Raw genomic sequence first — 19,074 nt, forward strand, 5'->3', positions numbered from 1 at the left:
CGTTTTTAATGAAATAAACAAGGTACTGATACTGAGACACAAAGTTATACATAAACAAGACTTAAGTGTGTGATTTCATTATATTAATGGATCCTTACTGGGAAACGCACATGGTCACATTAACTTCAAGAAGCATATAAATATATGCATTATTTACATGTTAGTGAAAGCTGACAATAAAGGTTGGTAACTGGTGCGTGTATGTTAACAGAAGTGACAAATTAAATAACTTTAAGGTTTCACCACAGTTTAGAGAAAACAATGCATACTGAAGTTTACTCTGTGTTATCTTAACAAGATCAGTTGATACATCAAATGAGAGGCCTACAGAAGATCATAGAGCAGGATCACCATTTGCTTATGAAAATTTTAAACATTGTCAGATTTTAACTACAGCTAATATTATTTCTAGTGTTCAAAACTACAGGCTTACAACAATAAAGGTAAACATGTTTATAACTTTGACTAAACTACTTGTTAATGCTAGCACTGAATGATAACCGTTTTTAAAAGATAAGATACTTTTGTTGTTTCAGTAGAGATTGTATCATGTTTATATTTCTGCCAAGCTACAATCATTTAAATAGTCCAGTCTTCCTATAGAGGGTTTACAGTGAGGATCCTTGAAGTTTAATATAAAAAACACTGTTTTCACACATATCCAAAAAACTTTAAATTTACAGCATGTAAAACCTCATGTAAGCACGATGTTTGTCTTAAAAATTAGAACCAACATCGTAGTTATGAGTATGATGTGAATGTTAATCGTTAAGTTTACTCTAAAAACTGTAAACTGAATGTTTCTTTATTACAGAAAATTGTATTTAAATAGAATAATATTAAAAAATTACAGTACAAATATGGTGTTCTACATTTAAAAAGACACTATGTGGGGTATATTCCCAGGAAAACCCTGGCTCAACACACAAGGTTAAATTATGATGTTAAACTGTATCTTTTCACATATAAAAACTTTGTCCTAACACCGGAGATTTGTTGTTTTAATTCTGAAGTACCAGAAAATACAAAAACAAAAAACGATTTTGTGCCACTGTTTAAATTCAGGGTAAAAAAAAAAAAAATTGTAAAAACCTTCTCAGCTATACCATATGAATTTAAACAGAGATTTCCCATGTTTATTCAATGGCATCAGCTCTTTCAACAGAATACGGCGTTTCTACTGGAATGGTACCAGAATCTGCGATAACCACGTCTTTCACCGGCTTATCTCTGCTGTCCGTTTTGGTTGACTCAATTTTCCGCACAACACTCTGAAAAACAAAAAAAAAAGATAAGATATTTATATGAAGGAATCAGTAGATATTAGATCTCATTAACGACTTCAGCTCTTACCATTCCTTTAACGACTTTTCCAAACACAACATGCTTCCCATCTAACCAAGAAGTTTTCTTACAGGTAATAAAAAACTGAGAACCATTAGTGTCTTTTCCAGCATTAGCCATGGACAACCACCCAGCACCATAATGTTTGAGTTTGAAGTTTTCATCAGGAAACCTCTCTCCATAAATACTTCGTCCTAAAAGATAAAAAAAAAGTTTCAAGTATTGAATTAAGGTACAGATAATGTGTATTTCAAACAAACATTGTACAGTTTCAAACCTAAAATCTCCACTGCATAATAAAAGTTATTATTTCTGATTACTTGATCTAAAGGTACATTCATAAATATGAGATTAAATCAGAACCACTGAACATGTTAAGAGTATACCTACCTCCTGTACCATCTCCTTTTGTAAAATCTCCTCCTTGGATCATGAAGTCATTAATGATCCTGTGAAAGATGCTTCCTTTATATCCAACCAACTTGTCATCTTCACTTTTCTGAATGTAATATACAAACATCAATTTGAAGAAAAGAAGTTCATGTACATTTAATGTGATATTTAAAATAACACCAGAGTGAATATCTGGAAAAAAATGACGTGCATACGTTAATAGTTTACATACTTGTTGTGCAATTATTTTTAGACATCAACAAAATTATGTAGCTAAAAAGTAATCAATTTTAAAACCACTGTCTTCGTTAAAATTGGTGTCACACAGTCACTTGTTCTAATAAAAGAAATCTTTATTTACACTTGCAAGGGTTAAGCCCTCTTGTTTATATCTTTTGAAGCTCACCTCAGTTAAATGTTTTGTTGCAGTTTCAACAAAGTTTTTAACTGTCTTGGGAACAGTTTTTCCAAAGAGACCAATTTCTATTCGACCTGCAGGTTTTCCACCAATTGTGATATCAAAATATACCTGAAAAAATAAATAGAATTTTCAGATTGGTAATTAAATTTATTATTCAAGGTTTCAAGTTCTTACAAAGATGGATTATGTCTGAAGTTAGACATCAGCCTTCTTTATCATTTTACTTTACCTGTTAAAATAACATGATACTTTTATAATACTATAATATACAATATAAAACAACAAAATGGTGGACTTACTAAAACATAAATCAATCACTTTGGTTGGCCATTGTACAATGAAAATCCACACAGTGTTTTGGTTACTTTAGCCATGTTTTGTGTTCAGAACTATAAACAAAACTTTCATTTTAAGAAAACATATATTTTAACTCAGTTTATCAGTTAATGCCCTTCAGAACATAAACACACTTCAGTTAAAAATATTGTTGGTGTGAATGTGTTTTTGTGGTTATTTCAGGGAAATCCTGAACACATGAAGAAATCCACTATTCAGTTTAACATACTCATTAATTCTGTATACAGATTTTAAAACTGCTGGGGGAATTTTGTCTTCACAAAAATTGTCGGTACTTTATTTTCAGTTCCGATAGTCTTCTTCCATTGGGGAGACTTAAAATTGTTAAGCCTAACCGATACTATAACAAATATAACTGTTACGAGAATTGTTGAGGGATTGCGATATATATATTTTTAAAATACACATGGATATCCTAAATGAATCGTTACGTTAAAACTCTTCCATTAAAATGCACCGTTAAATAATCATGACCACGTCATGCAAATTTAATCTGTCACTGCAAGTCCAAGCTGAGTTAAATCAGTTTTTTTTCCAAAATAGTATACTGTTGACAAATAAACACATACGAAAAAAAATCCTAATTCAGCTACAATCAACAGTATAAGAGACTAGCTGTACTTCTTGCACTTAAAATTAAACCTAAACTAGCTTAGCTTAGGTCAAAAGAATTGATTCAACTGAATGTAGTTGTATAGTAGTAAGTAGCACTTTAAAAGTGTCATTATTACAATTGTAGCTTGTGAGATGTCTAACTCAGTTGATACATAGATTATATACAGATTTTGTTAGACATAATCTGTACGTGTCTTTAAAATACCTTTTGCTTAGCTTTTATTATTATTACTCGTTTGTTTTTTTTAATAATAATTAACGAAAAATACTTACTATGTCTGTAACTTTTGGTCCTTTTGGTTTCTTTTCTGTCGTTGCTAACCCAATAGATAGAGTGGTTACGAATACTAAAAAAAACACTAAATGCAAAGAGCAATGCTTCATTTCTTTTAAAAGTTTAATATTTTGTTCAATTATTGTATTATTAAACTATTTTTTGACAAAATGGAATACAAATGCTCAGTTTAAAAAATGTTAACCTGTAAGTGTAACCAAGCAGCATGTTCATCAGCTTTAAAGTACGGAAAGACACTAGAAGAACCCTTATTGGTTCACCATGTGGATGTTTGTGATTGGTGGTCCGAATATATATATACACATTTCTTTTTTCTGAAACGTGGCAGTGAGTTATTAAACAAGGAAATTACGACTTATTATTCATATTTTCGTCCATGGTTCCAATGTAAAATAATGTTAACAGAAATAATTTAAATACTCTTAAGTCTTATGTTTATATTTAAGAACACACAAATAATAAAATAGTCATATTTACACTTAATGTAAACGTAAAGGTATTTTATAAACAATAAATTGACAAACTACACTTTATAAGTATAACAAAACTTAGTTTATGTATTAAGTTCTATACATGAAACAGTTTTGTTTATATTTGTAAATCGTTGTTTTTCAATTTACTTTTGTTTTAGCATAGCACTTTTCGTACATAAATATGTTTGTTCATAAAATAAAAATACAAGTATACTTGCATTGTCATTGTAAAAACGAAAGAAAAACAAACGATTTCTAGTGTATGCGTGTTTATAAATACGATTCTCGGGCATTTATTGCGTTAAAATACGAAAAACAAGTATTTACTTCCGTGATACTATAAGACGTAAGCTGACATATTCGACTTTAATTAACTGTAAATGTTATTATCAATATACTTATTCCTCAATGTCAAGAAACCCTACACCATAAAGCCAAATATTCAACAAATAAATAAAAAATTCTAGGATAAATAATTTTGTCTTAGAATTACATTTTCAAAGTTATTCCGAAAATACGTAAGGGGAAAAATGAAACTAGTTTTACGACACATTCGGCAAAAACTATATTATTCGAACATAATAATATACACCCAAAGATGGGTCCCACCTGAAATTATTAGTATGACTTACGTTGCGTGATGTCCTCCGTTGGGTTAACTGTAAGTTAACAGACTTACCATGTTAGTCCTATAATGGGACAACGGTAAGTTTATGGGCTTAAAATGCTCAAACCCCGAGACTCAATTCTCCACGGTGGACACAGTAGATAGCCCAGTTTGGTTTTGTTCTCAAACAAACATATCTCTGCTAAAATTTGGGGCTTGATTCCTCGTAATGGATAAAGCAGATAGACTACAATAACTTTGCTAAAATAACAAAGAAACAATCTTTAGCTGATAACGTTGAGTTTTATAGTTTTAAATATATTAATAAATTCGTAGTTTTCAGTAACTGTGAACTTTTCTAATAAAATGGAAATAACAAAAAGTAAAATTCCATGTTGTAAAAACAAACAATCTCGTTATAACACAATAAAACATGCATATTAAGTGTATGGAATAGTTAAATGTAGTATTACTTATATTTTTAAAATTGTTGAGTCTTGAATGATATAGCTGTTTGGATGACCTAATAAAAAAAGGACTGAAGTTGATAGTCGGGAAGAAAGCGCTGTGGGGACGCAATGATTGAATTATTTTGTGTTTGCACAAACGTGCTAAGATTACTAAATTATTTGAGTAGGTTATTTTACATTATTTGTTGTTTTATTTATAAACTTTAGTTGAAAAATACCGGTGTTGCTGTTGGCTGTAATAAGAGGCCTAATTCGTGTTACTGTTAGTTTTACTGGTAGTAATAGTTTTCATTATTTTCGGCTTTACAAAACTTAAAAAGTAGAATGTCTGTAGTAGTATGGGCTACATGTTATTTCGCTTATTATGGTTGTATTTTTTAAGTTTAGTACATTTTTTTTTACTTTCAGTCAGTGTTTGCAAAAGCATTGGACCCTTGCCTTTGGACTTTCCAGTTTATTAAGGGCTTGCATAGACCTTTAAAATATTGATACTTTGTTAAAGTTACGGTTCGAAGGAACAAATAGACATTGAAATTTAATGTAAACTACAATTGAACACGTAAAATTAACTGTTAAACGATATATCACATTTTATAGAATGTGTAATGTACCCTTTTGTCAGCAAATTATATGTCTATAATAGTAGTATTTTGTGTATTTGGTATTGTAACTTCAGCTACAATTAAATTTTGATGAATGACACATTAGATGGTATAAATAAAATTAGGTATGAAACAAATTTTATTATCAGTTAAAAAACATATTAGGTGGTATGTTCATAACAAGCTTAAATGATGCTCCATAAGAACATAAAATTAAGTTTAAAAAGGCTGTTTAGCCCATCAAATAAACCATTTCAATCTAAAAATAAATTTCAATCCATAATAAGTATTTACAAAAACAATGGATTTTAAACTACCAGCACTCGTCTTTCCTTAAGAAAATCTGCCTGGTAGCCAGTCTAGATCTAGGCTGTTATAACTATTAACTGTTATAACATTAAATATACCAAAATTGTGTATTACAATAACAATTGAAACCAGACTGAACACATTAAATATACCAGAACTGTATATTGCAATAACAAACAGAATGATACTGAACACATTAAATATACCAGAAATGCATGTTACAATAACAAATGGAACCAGACTGAACACATTAAATATACTAGAACTGTATCTTACAATAACAAGTGGAACCAGACTGAACACATTAAATATACTAGAACTGTATCTTACAATAACAAATGGAACCAGACTGAACACATTAAATATACTAGAACTGTATCTTACAATAACAAGTGGAACAATACTGAACACATTAAATATACCAGAACTGTATCTTACAATAACAAGTAGAACCAGACTGAACACATTAAATATACCAAAATTGTGTATTACAGTAACAAGTGGAACCAGACTGAACACGTTAAATATACCAAAATTGTGTATAACAGTAACAAGTGGAACCAGACTGAACACATTAAATATACCAAAATTGTGTATTACAGTAACAAGTGGAACCAGACTGAACACATTAAATATACCAGAATTGTATATTACAATAACAAATGGAACCAGACTGAATATATTAAATACACCAGAATTGTATGTTACAATAACAAATGGAGCCAGACTGAACACCATAATCCAAGTATGACATGATGAGAAAAAATATGTAATATATAATCATCAGATACTTGATTCACTGTATAACGGTAAATAAGAAAGTTGGTACAGTGGTACACATATAGATATTTACTAAGTTTTCCAAATTATTAGTTAAACAGACTTGAGGGGTCCGTTACTGTTCAGCTTTAGGCTTGAGACTTATCCATCATAACAAGAATGTTTTTCTCTCCCTCGGTAACATTATTGCTGGAAACTACAAGTTGAGTGTTCCAGTACAGATATTAAGATTTGATAATGGTTGTTCTAGAAAGTTCTAAGTTTGTTTACTTTCAGAAGTATCCAGCAGTGAAAGAAAAGGTATATAAAATTAGTAGTGTGTCAGCCAGTGTTTAGGTCCCATTGGTAAAATGAGATGAGCTTTAGTTTTTAAAAAATGTTCAGTTTCTCGATGTGAAACTAAAATAAATTTATATTTCATATTAGTTATAGCACTGTTGACAAGGTTTTTCAGTTTGTTAAAATTAGGCCTACAAGTTATAACTGTGTAGAAATAATATGAAACAAAGATAGTACTGTGACTTACCACTAATTTGTAATAAAAAAACAATATTTATGAAAGCATTTCCTGCCCAGTAAAACCTGTTTGGTTGACTTTTGTGTATGTAGCATGTTGGTGAAGGCATGTGCTCTAATAACGATTATATTATGTTAATACACTCATGACACGATATCATAACAGTTATTAATAGGTTTGTACAGTCATGCGAAACATTAGGACACCCTATGAAAGCCTGTGTATTTTTGTAACATTTTTGGATATATAGATATTTAATCTCAATTTCAACAATACTGAGAGATTATAGGAATATAACTAAACAATTAAAACTGAAGAAAAGACTTTTCAAGATCTTCTGTAAATGATATTCTACAAAAATGCATATTCTAACTGAGGAAAAAGTTAGGACACCCCCACATTTATTCCCACTTAAAATGACTCAACTCACACACAGGTGTATCACACTAAGTCCACATGATTAGAAGATCGTTACTCAGCATTGTGAATGAGGCTTGCCCTATTTAAACCTCAGTATTTAATTTGGTGTGCTCCTGACTGTTGAAGTGAGAGTGAGCACCACGGTGAAAGCAAAAGAGCTGTCTGAGGCCTTCAGAAAGAAAATTGTAGCAGCTTATGAGTCTGGTAAGGGATTTAAAAAGTTCCCAAAAGATTTTGAAATCAGTCATTCCGCTGTTTAGAAAATAGTCAACAAGTGGAGGGCTTTCAAAACAACTGCCAACATGTCTAGATCTGGTCGTTCAAGCAAGTTCACCTTGAGAGCAGATCGCAAGATGCTAAAAGAGATCTCCAAACACCCTAAAATGTCATCACGGGACCTGCAGCAGGCTTTGGCTACTGTTGATGTGAAAGTGCATGCATGGGAGGTGTGCGAGGATGAAACCTTTGCTCCTTAAGAGAAACATCAAGGCCAGACTGAAGTTTGCCAGAGAGAATGTACACAAAGACCAGGACTTCTGGAATAATGTTCTTTGGATAGATTAGTCCAAAATTGAATTATTTGGACAACAGAACAGAGGACATGTTTGGCATAAACCAAATACAGCATTCAAAGAAAAGAACCTTATACCAACTGTGAAGCATGGAGGTGGAAGTGTCATGGTTTGGGGCTGCTTTGCTGCAGCAGGACCTGGACAGCTCCTAATTATAGAATCCACCATGAATTCTACTGTGTATCAGAGGGTGCTTGAGGAACATGTGAGACCATCTATAAGAAAATTAAAGCTAAAGTGGAACTGGACCCTGCAACACGACAATGACCCAAAACATACCAGTAAATCCATCAAGGACTGACTGAAAACTAAGAAATGGAGAGTCCTGGAATGGCCGAGTCAAAGCCCAGATCTTAATCGCATTGAGATGCTGTGGGGTGACTTGAAACGGGCTGTACATGCAAGAAACCCCTCAAACATCTCACAGCTGAAAGAATTCTGCATTGAGGAGTGGGGCAAACTTTCTTCAGACCGATGTTAGAGACTGGTAGATGGCTATAAGAAGCATCTCACTGCAGTTATTTCAGCCAAAGGGGGTAACACTAGCTATTAGGGGGTAGGGTGTCCTAACTTTTTCCTCAGTTAGAATATGTAATTTTGTAGAATTACATTTACAGAAGATCTTGAAAAGTCTTTTCAGTTTTAATTGTTTAGTTATATTCCTATAATCTCTCAGTATTGTTAAAATTGAGATTAAATATCTATATATCCAAAAATGTTACAAAAATACACAGGCTTTCATAGGGTGTCCTAATTTTTTCACATGACTGTAACTGTATAACATATTTTTAGATAGTGTTGTTAGACTGTTATGATACAGCTAGTTTATACTACTGATTGTTTCTTAGTTAAATTTGTAGACTGTACTTGTAGGTAGGTAGTTTCTAATATCAGCTGGTTGTTAGATTCATGGTCAGTTACTGTTAAATCATATATGTCATATTGTTTCCACTTGTGTATTGAACAAGGACTCTCAAACTAAAATGTTATATCATTTCTTAGTTTACTAGCCATGAACACAGAAATGTCAATAGGGCAGTCAGAAAATTAGAACACAATCTCTTAAAAATCCTGACCATCACAACAGTATCAACAACATACAACTAATATTTGTGTGTGTACAATGTACAGATGTGGTAGCCTGGAAATAATATGCAAACCTGTAATGGTACCATTATAGACAATAAATGATAAAACATATGTTTAACATGTACTGGTAATCTTTGAGTGATAAAATGTGTATTTAACATATACTGGTAAATTTTAAGCGATGAAACATGAGTTTAATGTATGCTGGTAAACCTTAAGTGGTAAAATGTGCATTTAACGTATACTGGTAAACTTTAAGTGATAAAATAATAAGTCTGATATTAAACTGTGTAGACTGTAACACAAATTATAGTATTATACATTAGTTAATTTTATTAAAGTACTATTTTATGAATGTTCATTAATAAGTCTGATATCAAACTGTGTAGACTGTAATACAAATTATAGTATTATAACATTAGTTAATTTCTTAATTGAAAACATTTTAAAAATTCTAAACATTGATACCTGTGTGTCACTTGGTATGTTGAATGTAGCTCTGGTTCAAGTCATGTGTTTGTGATGTCTAAATACAAAGTTTCTAGAGTCTTATAACTAGGAACTCAAACTACTGATGTTGATGTTCTCATCCATTTTCAAATGTATTAGTATATTCTTTCTCCATCTAGATGGATGGATGGTTTGGTGAGAGTAAGAAAGGAGACGGACTGGTTTTCTCAAGCTAAAATGAAATAAGTAGGCTCCCCTGACTACTACACCATAAAAGATTTATATTTCCTTACCTGGGTGATCGAAAAGATACTCGGTCAAAGCTACGAGCCATACCGGCCAGAATGCCGAAGCAGACAGGCAAGCTGAACGAAGCAATGGCGTCGAATATGGAAGGATAAGGTCCGTGTTCAACAGCAACAAAAAGTAAGTCTAGTGTAGGTGGCCAGATAGTAAATGATAATTTAAAATTAAAAACATTAATAGAACTTGCAATAGAAGACCTAAAATGTATAACTACCCCAGTGATAGTTAGTAATATTAGAGCCAAGAAAAAAGAAAAATATACAAAATAACTGAAGAAAATATAAATTCAAGCTGATGCAACGTTGATAGACAATGAAAATCCAACAACTAGTAGCATAAGTATTGAAAACTCCACTCTGGATATTGAAACAAACACAAATTTGTAACGAGATGAAGCTAGTTCTGATGATGAAGGCTTCACAATAGTTAAGACTAGAATTCAGAAAAAACAAGAAAAACAAACACCAACAAATACAGAAACACACACAAAAAATGCCATTATCATACAAGGCATACCCGGAAATTACAACCAGCCACAACTAGCAAGAGAAATATTCAGGTGTAAACCTAAGACTAACATTACAAACATTAAGTGTGTGCCTAGCGGCAGGGTCCTTGTTCAAGGTCAGGAACCCGCTGACTTAAATAGATTATTGAAAAATGGCCTTCAGACCCTTTTAAAACGGGAAACATAACTATACACTTGCCCGGAGCTAGGCCAACACCAAAATCTTTTGTAATCCGAGGGTTGCACCATTCTTATCGACATTAAGGAAGCACTGAGTGAACAAACCATAAAACACATTTCAGTGGAACACATAATTTTAAATATAACAAAAAACCAACAAACATAATTAAAGTAGTTACAGACGATACCCAAGACATAACCCAGCTAATAAATAATGGTATCACAATGTGGTACCACAAATACACGGTAGAACAAACCAAAACACCATCAGCGGTTGTAATAATTGGTAACAACCAATGCCAAAGGTTTGGGCATGTAGCAGCAGCATGCCAAGCAACTGTGCACTGTGTAGGCTGTGGAGAAAAAAAAAAATCGAAAAATACCTACCACAAATGTTAACATACATCGTGAACTCTGTTAAACATGAATAAATTAACAGTACTACACATCAATATCCAGGGTGCTATTGCTTCCAACACCTCTCCCCTTTAAACTTGTACATCTGATCTTTAAGATAAAATCAAATTTAAAATAATAATAATAAAATAGTGCTAAAATAAAACAGACACCTATGTTCTAGACTTAAAAAAATAAATAAAAGAAAATGAAAGAAAAATATAAATGGACATTGCCCTGAAAAGGACCAGTTTAAGGTTATGTTATTACTTCAGTATTAATCAGTCCATTCCAACAAAGTAATGGAAGAAGGGAGAGGTCAAGTGTACCTGACCCTCATGGGTATACAAATATATATACCCAAACACCTATAGATAGATCCATCTAGACATCTATCTTTGTGGATTTTAACAAAACATTAGACAACTATTTGGAAGTAGGCCTATGTGCAAATAAGAAAACATTTATTGGAAATAGGGCAAAATGTAAAAGAAAAAGCAGACATTTATTGAAAGTAGACGTATGTACTAAAAAGTAAACAAGTATCGGGAAGTTCAAGATACAACTGTAGTAACTCACAAGACAGTGTAAGTGAATTATACATCGATACTGTTGTGATAAAAAAGATTGTCCTGAAAAGAATAATATTCAGTTTACTCTGACCTAAAAATAGAATAATTACAAATTTCAATACTGCAAGACCACATGAGTACAGGGAGGTGGAAGAGGTCATAGAGAACCTGACCCTCCAAGGTATGAACATGTCTTACCCAAACACCGAAAGAGAGAGAGCGAACAATAATCCATCTAGACAAACCGTTGTGCTGGTCAAACATTAGTGAGCTCAAATACAGCTTACTTTCTGGATATATTATAATAGAATTCCATGGTATCAATACAGTAACTTACGACATTCTGGCTATTTCAGATGTGTATATAAAACCTTGAAACTTTTGTCTCGTATCCTCCATGTATAAAATTTGATTAGGCTTAGCAACCTATAATAAGTATCAAACAAGTGAAACATTAATTAGAAAATATAATTGCTTGCTATACTTCTCTATCTACTGTTCTGTGTTTAAGATTTTGCTAGTGGAATTTGAAAAATTTCTGATGTGTAAACGTATTTTTAATCAAAATGAAAGTCAACATGTGAAAATAAGAAATGGATGGAAAATGATAAATCTTAAAAGTTCTAATATTTTGTGATGTTTACTGATCAAAATAGTGTGAACATATACTGACTATATTAAGTTGTATATCAGCCATGTCAGGAGAGAGAGGTTGCACATATTACAGTGTTCTTCAAATACCAGAGTATACAGTTGTGATACCCTGGGAATTTAAGTAAAGATGAAGGACTTATCCCAGCTTGCTTTAATGTGTGGTCAGAGGTGATGTAAAAAGCTGATGTCATGTCAGTGTTATGATGGTGGTTTATTGAGTTCTTGTAACTTTGTTGCAGCTGGTAAACCAAGGTTACAATTAACAGGTTTACCAGCTGCATCAAGGTTACAACTAACAGGTTTACCAGCTACATCAAGGTTTTAACTAACAGGTTTACCAGCAGCATCAAGGTTACAAGAACTCAATAGCCCACCATCATAACCCTCCTATAACACCAGCTTTTTACATCACCTCTGTGAGAAGGTTGTTCACAGTAAATAAATTTTATCAACTGTTACACTTGTTACTCAGCACTACATTTATTTAAAGTGAAAGAATCTTAGTTGTTTTAATAAGCTTTTATTAACTTTAAAGTTCAACTGTTTACCAGAATGTAAATTTTAACTTTATTTGGAACTGTAATACTGAACTAAGTGATGTGAATTATGTTATTCTAACAGTTTTAACTTGGTAGTAAAGGTTACAGTCTCACAACTGTTTATTGAAACATTAACACATTTAGCAAGATTCATTCTCTTGTACATATTTCTATCTATTAAATTCTCCCTACATATATTCAAAGTTCAATAATTATTATTACTATTATTTATTGATAATTGTATTGGTTTCAGATCTCAGTCAGTCTGTTAATGTAGCCTAGTCTGAAGTACTTTACAGTGGACAGGTGCCCCATCTACTGTTGATTATTGGAAACAAAATCTAACTGTTGAAACAATTTCAGATGAAAATGTGCAGTAACAATGTAAAATATGTACAGTTTGTATTATGCAGTGACATTAATAGTTTAAATGATACCAAATAAATACACATCTGGGTGGTAAGTGATATGTATTAATTAATGGATGGACCCATTATTCAATTACGTGAAATGTTTATTTCTTTGTACACTGTGTCATCTACAACTTGTAGAAGTAAAATAAATATGGTATTTTCCACTATTGTTTTTAAACCACAATGTACTATTAACGTTTTTCTTTTAAAATGTTTGTTTTTATGATTTAAGAATTACCCTAACCACACATGATTGACATCTTCAGGTCACAATGTGCACAACTTATTTTACCATTAGTTTTATACCACACAGTCACCATAGTTTAATATACAAATAATCCAACACATATATTAAGTAAATTAATAATTATGTAATAAAAAAACCGTGTTAATAATAATAAGTAAGTAAACAGATGTGATATTTATTTACAGTATCTGAAGAAGATAAAAAGATGTTCCTTTGTTCTGTAAGGACAGGCTCCATCATAGGGACCAACCTTATAACTATATTGTGTTTTTATGGTTTTCCTTTATGTACACCATTTTGTAAATTAGTACAAATCTACATATCACCAGTAAACATGGGGTTTCATATAAAACATCATATCCTTCTATCTGTGGTTTTTAATGTGTAAACTACATTCATGTATCAGAACATCTGTTCTGATTTGTGAAAGTTATAACCACCCCATAACTATTTATTTTAAAAAACATATTATTTTCACAATTGTATAGATTGTCTCATTAGTTGTGCAGCCACCATGCAGTTAACAATAAATAAATCTTTCAGCCTTAGCTGAAGTTAAGCATTTGTGTGTATACACACCGTTTATGTTGTATTAAACAATATAAAAGTGAGCTGTCTTTACGTTTTAGTGGACTAGTATTTTAACAAATACAGTTGCACTTTATTTATAACACAGTAGATTAAAAACATTTCTATATACTTGTTTTTATTAAAACAATAAAAACTGTAACAAATATTTGTCTCTTGTATCTACTAACAATAAGTAGTTTTATCAGACTTCACTTTGATTACAAGTATACAATATTTCAGCACTCAAAAATTGTAGGTATTTTGTTCTATTAAGCATGAATAGTGAACCAAAGTGAGAGATCTTTTATGTTCTGATATTGTATAAACTCTTACCAAGTAATGACAACAAGGAATATATCCAGCTGGTAATAAGTATCAAATAGTTGAATTTAAAACAATTATTTAGTGTTACTTCTGTAATGTATACAGATAATAATGTGGAACATAGTGGTAGTATTATGTCTAAATACTTACTGTTGTAGTTCACATAAAAGTATTAATCCAGATAAACACATCTTAGATGAAAGATTTATGTTCTGATATTGTATAAACTCTTACCAAGTAATGACAACAAGGAATATATCCAGCTGGTAATAAGTATCAAATAGTTGAATTTAAAACAATTATTTAGTGTTACTTCTGTAATGTATACAGATAATAATGTGGAACATAGTGGTAGTATTATGTCTAAATACTTACTGTTGTAGTTCACATAAAAGTATTAATCCAGATAAACACATCTTAGATGAAAGATTTATGTGTTTTTAAAAACAAAAGTTAAATGATAAATATAACCTAATTTTTATATATGTAAAAATGGCTCGTTTGGGCTGAGAAAAATTTTTATGTAGAGGATCTAACAACATTACGACCTTCTTTGGTCATCATCAGGTTCACGAACCTAATTTTTATTTTAAGGAATGTAAGATTTGTGTTACAATTTGGAATGTCAGTTACTTTTACATATAAACCAAACATAATTGTAACTATAATATAACACTTCCAGTCCTTATGTCTCATTAATTGGTGTGAAATAACAAGGTCTAAAATATATTGTCTGATGTTAATGTAAGTTTAAGTATGTCTGATGTCCTAGAATACAAGTTTTAACATCTATATTGTGAATAAAATCTGTACTGTACAGGGTGGCCCTAAAGTCCATACCCATCCATGTCTTATGTATCCAGTGTATCTGTGTGTTGTCACCAGTATTCTTGTGCTCATGTACCAACATACTTGTCACAATGTGCTCTTCAAGTGTAAATGGGCTTACATCAGCCAAATTTCTCTGAAAAAAAGAAACAAATTTATAATACATGCATAATTGGATATAACATAATAACATATGGATGGGTCGGGCCACCCTGAACAACAAGTGTTTTAACTAGTTAGAATTTACTACAAATAATTAAATGAAAATATCATAATAATAATAATAATACCAAACAAATACTAGTTTTAACACAATTTATTCTCCATAGATTGTGTATTAGGAATGTGTTTAAGACATTCTGTGTCTGTGAAGTACTTTCCTTATTTATCGCATGGTTTATGTAGAGATATTACATTATTTAAAAGTCATTACAATAACAGCTTAACCTTTAGTTACAAAGATGTGAAAACTGAAATGGTTAGCAGATACTGAATATTTCTATAAGTTATACAAGAATGATTAACTTGCAACAAGAATTACATCCTAATTTGAATGAACCAGCATCAATAGTACAGAACCTTTAGAAAACATTTAAAGAAAACCCCACAACAGCTTCACAATATACACAGTTTGTGATCTCTTATAAAGGTTGAGGGTTTGGTTTTGTAACAGAAAATATTTCTTCTTTATCTTATGTCTACCACCTCTAATAAATGGATATTTCCTTTCTAGTGGTATGCAGTTCCAACTATTTACAAACATTTTCTAACAAAGGTTGAACGTTTTCATTTTTACATGAACTTTATTATTAACTGGCTTCACAGAATAATTATAAAACACAATAGATGGTTATATAAAGAGCAGTTTTTAACAATCTAAGTGATGATTGTAATGTTAAATTTACATGGACAAACAGAACAAGCAGAAGTATTGAAAAGCATCAAGTGATAGTTTATTTCAAAATATAAACAATTGTTAATAAACAAGATAAACTGGGGGATCATTGTATAATTTACAGTTTTTATATAAATATAAAATATTCAAAGGGAGATAATTTAAACATCCCTTCTTTCAATTTAAGATACAAACATTTCAGTTATTTTGTACATAATTGCAGTACCTAAAGTATTTGTTTGTAGGATTAATTTATTGTACATCAAAAGCACTTATGGTTTTATTGTTAGTGGTATTTAAAACTAATTTTAGACTTAAGATTAAACTTACGGAGGTACTGGGACCATTCTAAAGTAACTAATATTTATAGCGGTTAAAGGTTAAGTATTGTCACACTTAACATTTTTAGGACAATATTGAAAATAGACTAAGTGGTCAGTGTCGTTCGTCACAGAAATACGAATGTGTATTACACATTTTACAAGACAGCCTTCCTTGTTACAGGTGTTAAACATAAGGTTTACATTTAATATTATGTATGTGAAAAGTTTTCAGAAGTATGTGTGCTGTATTGTTAGTTTAAAATGTGCAACATTTACATGCAAATATAAGAAAACTGAGAAACTGTTGATTATAAACAAATAAGTCTACATCATAAAGTAGTGTAGCTAGGTAATACCAGTACAAATTGTTTACTTATTATGATTAGATATTCACTCCAAAACAAATGTTCCATACTGCAAGTAATTTCAAGTGTTAAAAGTACATTGTTTAAAATCAGTAAAGTTTTTTTAACTATTAACTCCAACAAAGATTATATATTTTTAGAATTATAAAAGTTTAATTATTTACAAAAAATTATACATTCAGATAAAATATACTTTATGTAATGATTTACAGTCAATAAAAACTCTTCACCAGTTACAGGACTGCTGTCATAAAATTAAAATTACTGTTTAGTGGTCATTATTTGATGGATTCAGACTTGGTCTTGGGTCAGAGTCGCTGTTCATTTCTGACTCCGCTGTCAGGAATTATTCTTATCACTGGTACTGAACACTAGAATTGTAACAAATAACATTGATGTATGTAGGGACATCTGTTGGTGCTGGTGTGTACTAGAAATATAATAAGTTCTGTACATGTTGCAATAAGGTATAGTTTAAACCGTCAACTGAAAGATACGTTAAGAATATATATTAATTCATTAAGTTTGTCAAGTTGGACAATTTACATTTCATATTACAATATTATGTAGGTAAGTAAGGAGAGTGATTGAACAAGTTCATTCTGATAACCAAAATAAACTAGAAATATTCCCAATCTTAAAAATAAAGTAAAATGTTGATGTTAAATATATTAAAAACAACCGGAGAAGATAATAATCGAAAACCAGAACACTACTAAAATATAAGTGATTACTAAGGAAGAAATGTTAAATGAAACCAAAACCGTAGTAAAGTCAAAAGTTACTTACTATAAACAGCTTATTTATTTCTTTAATTGAATTGTGTGTTTCATTTCATTAATATATTCCGCTAATGTTATAATAATATTAGTGTTTTTAAGTTATGAATGACGGTACGAAACCTTATCTATTTGTTTCAACAAATTATTTGAACTGCATATTTTTAGCCTTGTGTACTTTGCTTTTGACGTAACCAAGATTAATACCTATTTAGTGTGTAAATTGAATCTAGTGGCTTTTTAAGCCTAATTAATAATAAATATTTTACTCCTGAAGACGAACCATTCACGACGTCGAAATACATCAAGTGCATGAGACTATAGTGTCATCCGGGTTTCTACTTACATCACAGAGAGTAAGTTATTTGATATTTTATTTTGGTTTTGAGACGAGAAACATTTTTATAATTATGTGGATAAATGGTTGTTTATTGAAAGTGAAGTTTTCACTTTGACCACTTACACAGGACAGAAGGTTAGGGCGCTCGACTCGTAATCTGAGGGTCGCGGGTTCGAATCCCCGTCGCATGAAATATGCTTGCCCTTTTAGCCGTGGGAGCGTTATAACGTCACAGTCAATCCCACTATTCATTCGTAAAAGAGTAGCTCAAGAGTTGGCGGTGGGTGGTAATGACTAGCTACCTTCAATCTAGTCTTACATTGCTAAATTAGGAACGGCTAGCGCAGATAGCCTTCGTGTAGTTTTGCATGAAACAAAAACCTTTACGTAATAAAGTAAAACGTTAATTATGTCATAAAGGAAACATAGAAAATGATACGTATATCACAGATTACATTAGGCAGAAAGATCGTAATGTCTAGAAATATTAAATGAAAGATTTTCCGATTCAAACACCGTATTGCACCAAATTGAGAACTTGTTTTAAGCAAAGAAAATAAATGTTTGTTTATGACAATTACCTAATTCGTTCGAATAAAACGAAATGTTATTATTGGTATTGATTCCAAGAAGTAAACAAACCGTAAGCTTAATAAGAAACTTTTAGATGTTTTACAGTAGATTTATTTCACTAGTATGTAAGCTTATGTGTGTGTACACACATGAGAACATGTGAAATTCTTGATTCTGTTTTTATTATAAGTTATTTTCGAGCTATTATCTTTTTCTAAGTACACTAAAATACCACTTGGTTTTATTCTACTATTTTTTTTTTCCAAAGCAATTGCATTAAAATAATCTTTTATAAAATATTTAATAATGACGTTTCTCAGAAACAAATCAAAAATATATAATAAGACGCTGTTACATCGTGAGTTTACAAAATAAAATATCTTGTTTAGAAATGTTCTGAAACACAGAGTTTTACCAACGTTTCAAAAGTAAAAAAAAAAAAATGTTAGGCTTAAAAATCAGCAGATAGCCCAATGTGGCTTTGCTATAAAAAAAAACACACACACATACGCTTGAAAATAATTTTACATCCTAGCTCAATTAGTAAG

The 19,074-nt window shown here is 31.1% G+C and overlaps 1 protein-coding gene and 1 long non-coding RNA gene across 3 annotated transcripts in view; one reads left to right on the plus strand and one right to left on the minus strand.

Moving 5' to 3' along the window:
- Positions 1–787: 787 nt before the first annotated feature.
- On the minus strand, positions 788–3,689 carry LOC143246832 (peptidyl-prolyl cis-trans isomerase B). Its single transcript, XM_076494019.1, has 5 exons — positions 3,404–3,689; positions 2,144–2,266; positions 1,735–1,843; positions 1,354–1,538; positions 788–1,271 (listed from the first exon to the last, which is right to left on the minus strand). Exons 1-5 carry the CDS (start codon positions 3,512–3,514, stop codon positions 1,137–1,139), a joined length of 663 nt encoding a protein of 220 aa, XP_076350134.1. The 5' UTR covers positions 3,515–3,689; the 3' UTR covers positions 788–1,136.
- A 1,301-nt stretch (positions 3,690–4,990) lies between these two features.
- The window catches only part of LOC143246833 (uncharacterized), a 29,100-nt gene continuing 15,016 nt past the window's right edge, over positions 4,991–19,074 (plus strand). Inside the window, exons 1-3 of one of the 2 annotated variants that reach the window (XR_013026185.1) lie at positions 4,991–5,138; positions 9,894–10,140; positions 17,891–17,969. This is a non-coding gene — a long non-coding RNA (uncharacterized LOC143246833). Of the gene's footprint in view, positions 5,139–5,189; positions 5,251–9,893; positions 10,141–17,890; positions 17,970–19,074 lie in introns of those variants that run through there. The other variant, XR_013026186.1, reaches the window with a different exon arrangement.

Source organism: Tachypleus tridentatus, chromosome 3 (assembly GCF_004210375.1).
Source record: "Tachypleus tridentatus isolate NWPU-2018 chromosome 3, ASM421037v1, whole genome shotgun sequence".
NCBI lineage: Eukaryota > Metazoa > Arthropoda > Merostomata > Xiphosura > Limulidae > Tachypleus > Tachypleus tridentatus.

Bases quoted from the DNA above. Each gene is read 5' to 3' on its own strand.
- LOC143246832 (XM_076494019.1), bottom strand. From the start codon at position 3,514: ATGAAGCATTGCTCTTTGCATTTAGTGTTTTTTTTAGTATTCGTAACC. The intron at 2,267-3,403 runs GTAAGTATTTTT...TTATTTTTTCAG, and splicing joins GACCAAAAGTTACAGACATA to GTATATTTTGATATCACAAT. The intron at 1,844-2,143 runs GTGAGCTTCAAA...TATTACATTCAG, and splicing joins CAACAAAACATTTAACTGAG to AAAAGTGAAGATGACAAGTT.